Raw genomic sequence first — 7715 nt, 5'->3', positions numbered from 1 at the left:
CTAGGCCCATTATTTAGCCTCTTTTGCTCTAGCCTTTGATAGATGTACCTATTTACCACTGGTACTACTATAGAAGGGGGTACTAGCTGTTGTTGTTGTAGTAGTACATTTGATAACAAACATACAAGAAGCTCACAGTTTTAGTTGCAGACGTAGCCTACATCCCATAAATCAGTAAGATGTTATAGGCCTGCTGTAGGTAAATAAAGAACAGTACAGTAAAGGTAATAGACAGCGTGACCATTCACAATTTTTGATATACCCAATGACTGGGTCGAAATTACTCAAGATTCAGCAAAAATTGCCCAAAATTACCCCCAGCTTCCAGAAAATACATTAAAATTTGAAAATAACGTGTTTTTCGCATGTATATTTTCCCTTTTAGTTCAATTTATAAACCATTTTTTATTGTAATTGTTTGTGTTATAATTATTAAAATTAATATTCATGAGGCGATAATACGAATAGAAAAATACGCCCTCAGTCGGCCAGTGTTATCAGTAGATCAGTGATCAAGTTTTATTATGTAATGTATTAATTAGGTAAGATCAATGGCAACGCAAATCACAAATTCAACAATTCTGAACCCATGTTTATAGCAATTAACAGTCAATTAACAACGTTATCTCCACTTTGTTGAGTTTTGCTTACTTGAATGAACTGAAATATACTTTGTTACTTCTTAATTCTTCCTCTATTACAAAAATATTTAATTTTCTTAGTAAAATAAAATACCCAAGGATTTCATCACTAGCAGGCCCTAGCATCAGTGGCGTAGGGGTCTTGAAATGGAAGGGAGCTCATAGGGGTAGGAAAATAAAGTGGGGGATCGGTGAGGGGATAACTCGCAAAATAAGGTGATATGAGGTCATTTTTAACTACTTGAGCATGATTTTTGGGCGTGGGTGCGGCTGGGGGATGGGCGAGTATTATTTTTCAGGGCTAGGGGGAGGGACGTGAGTGCACGCCCCTTGCACATCCTTGATATGCCAATACCTAGCATACCCTGCAATTTACCCTACGGTCCGCCACTGTTGTTGAATGAGGTTCAATGGCAACTTCCGAGTCGGTAACTTGAGTGGTGGTGGAAGAGTCAGCTCGAGATACTCACCAGGGAAAATTGTGGGTGGGTTCCCTGACAGCGTGAGTGAGTCTAACGGTAACGTTGGACTGGGGTTTAAGAGACCCATAAGTGTGACAAATAACTTTAGCAGACCTCGCATAGTTTTGGTCTAATACTGTACTAATATCATTGACTTTCATAAATGGGCCACCAGCCAATATTTCAGTGTCCAAATCTTCAACCACAAGTCCATCAAAGACGATCATGAATGAATGTCCCTGTGTAACGTGAAGTAAGTCTCTCCAAAACTACCTGGAGAGAGAGCCAAGGGGGTTCAGAGCGTGGGGTCCAGGGGCCCGCCGAAGGGCCACGGTGGGGTCGAGGGGGAAAAGCCTCAAAAGCCAGAGCTTTTTTGCACTTTTAAAGCGTGTACAGTATATGGCATATATTTAAGTACTTCTTGCAGTTTAAAATGAAATACATTTTTGTAATTATCCAATGCCGCAAGGGAGTAAGAGTTCTAGTATGCAGGGCCTCTAAAGTAAATGATCACTTCTTTTCAACACAGGATTTCAAGACAGTTATTAACAACGCACAATAAAAACACGAGAAATTACAGTAAGTAAATTTGAACATCAATATAGTAGAATTTTATTTCTGCTAGAAATCAATATTACAAATACTAATACAATAATAGTAATGTAATCGCTTAAGTCACAAGGGGTTTGCTTGTCAAAAGGGGGGGGGGGGGTTCGGCCCAACAACCAGGCCCCCCCCCCCCCGGCTACGGGCCTGTGCCTGGTTGGCGGATTGGCTTGAACTTCTCACTTAGACTCCAAGTCTGTAAGCAGTGGACTGCTTGATCATGTTCCCTGTAAAAGCTCTGCTGTCGATGATAAGTCGTTCCCGGTTATTCATGTTTCTAAAATTTAAGTGTAATTCGTATTAAGATACAAAATATAATAGTTTCATCATGGTTTAAAATGTTCTGTATAATGAATAAACTGCTATAAAACAATATGGTGTTCATTTTGATTCCATAGAAATTTCACTTGATTTATACATTATTATTTGAGAGCAACCGTGCTGAAGTCACATGAGACAGCTATAGCCATTTATAGCCTTGTGAGGCTCTTCCGGGGGCCAGGAGCGCATTTAAGGGGGGGGGGGGGAACCGTCCCGGCCCCCCCCCCTTTTTGGGAGGTTAAAAAAAAGGGGAAAAAAAGAGAGAAAAAGAAAAAAATGATAGCCATGAATGCCTCAAATGTTATGTTCGGGCGTCTAGAACACAAAAATTTCGCGGGGGCATGCCCCGAACCCCCTACGACAATGTTGTCTCAATCGGCCCAACTTCCGACCCTCCCCCTTTTGGACATTTCTGGATCCGCCCCTGGCCCCTGCATATGGTCCCTCGCTTCGATCAGAACACTTGTATCCCCCCACATAATATCACAGACTCACACTGCCCCCCCCCACCCTACAGTTCTGTTTATGTATGTATATGTATATATATGTGTATATATGTATATGTATATATATATATATATATATATATATATATATATATATATTATAGTAATAAAACGCATAAAGCAAAAGTGTAGAGTAGCCGTAACTTTTAATGGTAAAAACACAAACGTTTTCGGGCATCACCATTTATCAGGTGGTCATCAATCAGTAGATGCATCAAAACATATTAATGTATTTTTAGGCATGTATAGTTAGAGGGCTTCAAATGGCTTCCCTATTCTCACTATTTAAATTTAGAGCCATACTATCAGTGATATTAGGCTAGTTAGGCCCTAATCATAGGCAACAATTTCAGATCTACTAAGGCTAGAAGATGCCCCGAGGGTATCCTCCCAGTCCTATAGCCTTAGTAGATTTGAAATTGGTACCTAATTGATTATAAAGCCTAAATCACTGATAGTATGGCTCGATAAATTAAAGTGGTGAGCAACAGGAAGCCCTTTTGATGGTCATCAACTATTTTTTTTTGTGGTCGCTTTCACCTACAATAATTACCGTTAGTTACATTTGGGCCTAGTTCAAAATAGTTAAGTCTGAGTATACATTCGATTTCGCCTACATAGGTCATAGGCCTAATTGCTGTTTATTATATTTTATTTCAAAATAGTAGTGTGCTGCGCTTTTGTACAACGGTGACGACTAGCACATCTTTTGACGACTTTACCTGACTGAAAACGTGAATCAGTAAGGCTAGTCCTATGTCTAGGGAAAAACCCCCCGAAATGTGAGACTCAGTCTAAAATCGATAAAACAACTCATAAATCTTGATATTTCTGGGCTCATGGCGAGTTTCTGGGCTAACCCTGGTCCCGCCCACCTACAGTATCAGTCCCGTCGGGGACATCGGCGATCAACGGCCCTCCAACCTTCAGGAAAATCCAGGCGCGCGCCACCACTCACTCAAGACAATCATCATCAACCAACATCAACAGAATAGCAACCTTCAATTTATCAAACACGAACATTTCGGCGTGAGCTCCATGAGGTTAAAGCCGTTTCAGTACGATCGACAACGAATGCCACGAATGACATTTGGCGTAAGCACAAATCCCTTGTGAAATATACTCTGATAAGGATGTTTGTTGTTTATGCTGGGTGTGGTATACCACGTGGATACGCTATGGACAGTGTTTTTATAACAGTTATGTTGATTGGCTCACTAAAAATAGCCTTGGTAACTCGGATAGGAAGCTCCAATCATAAGCGAGAAAAATTCACGTGATTCTTTGTTTGCATTTTTGACCTCGTCAACGTGCGTATGTAGAACGAAAACGATAAACGTCGTACGGAGAGTGAGCAAAACAAACCAGCTGAGTGACCCAAAACATAATTGTGATAGGTAGAAAGATTGCCATCTATTTCTCCGATTTACTAAAGTTTTACTATTCAAAATGACATCAATGATCAACATAACTCAGCTTCTTCAGGCTGCAGAGTTTTTAGAGAGACGCGAAAAGGGTTAGTCTCGTGAATATTTCCAGAAACTTGTATCGTTTCCGTTTTGACAGCTGACGATCATTGCTAGGCCTAAGCTCCTAGGCCTAGGCCTACTACTAGCCTAATAAACAAAAGCCTAGGTTTTGATATAGGTTATACCCTAGATTAGGATAGGCCTAACTACGGGCCTACAGAAAACTAATTAAAGAAGATATGTGAGTTAGGACTGTTTGTGCTCCAGGTATAGCACTAGGCCTAGGACCATACCGCTAGGCCTAGTCCTACTTTTTTTTACTAGGCTAGGTCTAGCCTAGGCATAGCCTAGCCAGGAAATCAAATTTTTATTTTAATTAGCCTAAGGCGAAATTTTTTTTAATTCTTTGTTTCTCGTACTTATTTGTTTAAAGATTATAGGAGGAGGGCGGAATAAAAATAGAATTTTGTTTTCTTATTTAGCAAATAGTTTTGCCAAAATCATCCACACGGAGGATAAAATAAAATTTTATTGGTGAATGTAAAATAGGATGTTTAAATGCTTCAAATTTATGTAATTATGAAGAAATATACATATCTTATCTTTGGAGACTTAAGGCAGCGGAGGGCGTAATAAACACTTTTATTTCTTTTTAACTCCACTTTTTCGTGGCGACGGGTGCTCTAATTGGCCAAAAATAAAATTTTATTTATTCGAAATCATCAATATTTGCAGTTGGCGGGGTTCGCTAAACAAGGTATAAAAAAGCCTCGCCTAAAAAGAAAAGTCGGGGAAGGGAATATTAAAATAAATAGGGCCTAGGCCTTCTTTCTTGTTTAGACCAAGACAAATTTTGTTGATGTCAAGTGTTTTTGGTTCATTTTTATTTGCTAATTATTGGTTGTAATCTAACCTGGTAGCCTAGGGCTACATACATTTTATTTTGGCCTAGGACCCTTCTAGGAGGCCGCCTAATTCAGTGTCACACTGTCAGTGTGCCATAGTCCGACGACTGTTTTTTTTTTTTGCTGGACCTGGCCTTGGCCCTCGGAGTTCTGGTGACTGCAGTAATTTGCCACCAGGCGTACGACACATCCGACCAGGAGGGGAGGGTCCGGAATATAAATTTACTGTTTTTATGACTTACTAATAGTATGGCCCCCAATAACGGGCTCTGAGATGGAATCCGCAAGGATAGAGGAGTAGAGGTCGTCCCAGAAATAGCTGGAGAAGAACTGTAAATGATGAGGCAAAGTGGGCTGGCTACTCCTGGAAGTGGAAGCAGATTGAAACAAAAGCTCAAAACAATCAAGCCAAAACAAACACTGGTGTGACGCCAGAGCCAAAACCCATTTACACTTAACAAAGAAACTGCGGGATGATCTCGGGTTACACCAATTTACACTTGACAACGAACACCAGTGTTGAACGCTGCCCTCTATGGAATTTTTGAGGGAAACTAGCTCATTAGTCTGCAATCAAGTTTAGTTTGACAGCGGGGAAACATTTTAATTTATTTTTACAGTAAAAACCGAATTAATTTCTAAACAAAAATACAATCCAACGCAATAAAATATAACTTACATTATGTTTATTATTTTTAACTAAATACATTCAATATAGATAAATAGTTATATTATAACAAAAAAAATGAATAATTTTAACGAAAATTGATGATTAAAATCCCGGTATGTGAAAGGCAGGACTGTTTACGCTGTGCGTTTCAATGGGACTATCCTGGAGAAGCTTCTCCTGAAAACATTCAGCTTCGTTGAATTTGGGTTCAGCACACCAGAGTCATTGACGTTCACCCATTTTACACTAACCCCCAACTCCGGTGTTTGAAACGAGGTGTATCGACAACGAGGAAGTAAAATCGGGTTTATTCCGGATAGTGTAAAGGGGTATTATTTAGACAATTCAGGAATTGGCAATCAAAATACTGTATTATTTGGATGGGCACCCTCCACGAGGGTGCAGAGCCCTGCGGTGTGGGGAGTGTTAACAGGCGCCATTCATGGCCATATTATTTTTTTTATTTTGATCCGACGATCTCGTGGAATCGGACATTGTGGATCCCCACTGGTGCCACCATAACTTGTGGTTGCCGAACCCCGCAGGGTGTAACAGGCGCCATTTCCAATCGGGATCTGGTTTTCAACCTGTAGCCTACCTCTAGTCACAGCCATTACACATACATCATACAGTAGTCTACTGTAGGCTACTTTTCAATCAGCAGTCCATCATGTATGTAAAACGCAGGAGAGCACTGAATTGCTCTCCTTGAAAATTTCACAGCTTTGAATAGACGCCCCTGTCCCAAAGGGTGGATCAAGGTGTCCGAATTAGGGGGGCGCGCAGTCGACAGACAACACTACTCTAGGGGGATCCGGCATGTCCCGGGAAATTTTGTTTTCTAGAAGCCCGGAAATAACTTTTGAAGCATTATAGGAGATCAATAAAAGAGGGGGAACTGGCCTCCCCACAAATCCTGCCTCCCCACAAATCCTTCCTCCCTCCCACTCAAATAAACACTCACACCAGAGCCTCATTTGGAATAAACCCTCTCGAAGTAACGCCTGGAGGACGTGGAATATCGCGTTTTTTGGCGTCACCTGTGTATAACCACACCTATTTCAATCTCCAAAATATTATGTTTTTATCTATTTTGAAACATTGACATTATATTTGCAAACATTAAAATAAAGAAATTTCAACTTTATCAGCCGATTCTTAAACAACAAACTGGAAATACTTGTATTCTCCAGGAAAACTCTAATCAAAACAATGTATTACCTAGGGAAATCCCCATTTTTTCGCTTAGACGTCAGTATATTTTCTGCGTTAAATTTCCGACCATGTGGGTTTCAACAATCATTTTAGTTTATTCAAATTTATATATTAATTTAATATAGAATATAGTGAGCATATTTGTTTATCTATTATTCAATCAATAATAAAAGCCAATATTGACTAAAAATATTCTAGGCCTAACTAGTCATTATTACTACTCAGTACTCACGACCTTTCGTGGTGGAAATTGCGTATAAAATTTGCTTCTTTATACACTGGAATATATTGTAGCTTTAGTTGCAAAATTCGATAGATTTTGATCATGGACAAAGTTTCAAAATACAATTTTTGTCATTAATTTTTGTTTTAATTGCCTCATAAATCAAGGAGTGCGGTTAGTTGCTCTCCTGAAAGCGTGTTCAGGAGCGCGGAAGAGTGCGATCGTTCTCGATCTCCTTAAAAATGATGGACTGAATCAGGCCTACATAATACAATCACATAGGCCATAGAATGAAGTTTGAATTTAACACACTATCAACCCATTAAATTGCAGAACATGGATATGCTTCCACTTTACCTCATAATCATCATGAAAATATTAAAAGAAAAATGAAGTCTAAGCGAAATCATAATAGCAGGTTTGTTTTATTTTTAATTCAGAAGCTATTTTATGTATATAACTTTTTTTAAAATATACATTTCGAACTATTTAACTTTTTGATAATGTAAGGAAAAGGCATAAGGTAGGCATTATATTTTGGTTCACTACCAATGATTTTTTTCCACAGGCCTATGAAGAGCCTAACTAAATAAAGTGCTATTTTATTACAATAATCATCTCCATTCAGTAACAGTAATTTAGTTTTTTTTTACAGTATTTTGCTCACCATAACCATGTCCATTTTTATTGTAAAGTAG

The 7715-nt window shown here is 39.1% G+C and overlaps 1 protein-coding gene across 2 annotated transcripts in view; it reads left to right on the top strand.

Moving 5' to 3' along the window:
* Positions 1–3799: 3799 nt before the first annotated feature.
* LOC117116734 (max dimerization protein 1-like) overlaps positions 3800–7715 on the top strand; it is a 21171-nt gene continuing 17255 nt past the window's right edge. The window contains exons 1-2 of one of the 2 annotated variants that reach the window (XM_033260838.1): positions 3800–3932; positions 7351–7435. In XM_033260838.1, coding sequence (XP_033116729.1) covers positions 7407–7435 — 29 coding nt within the window. In that variant the 5' untranslated portion in view covers positions 3800–3932; positions 7351–7406. Of the gene's footprint in view, positions 4052–7350; positions 7436–7715 lie in introns of both variants that reach the window. The other variant, XM_033260830.1, reaches the window with a different exon arrangement.

The sequence above is a fragment of the Anneissia japonica genome, unplaced genomic scaffold (genome assembly GCF_011630105.1).
Source record: "Anneissia japonica isolate Jap-2015-1 unplaced genomic scaffold, ASM1163010v1 scaffold288042_len218596_cov177, whole genome shotgun sequence".
Classification (NCBI taxonomy): domain Eukaryota; kingdom Metazoa; phylum Echinodermata; class Crinoidea; order Comatulida; family Comatulidae; genus Anneissia; species Anneissia japonica.
This window is presented reverse-complemented; position numbering and strand designations above follow the sequence as displayed.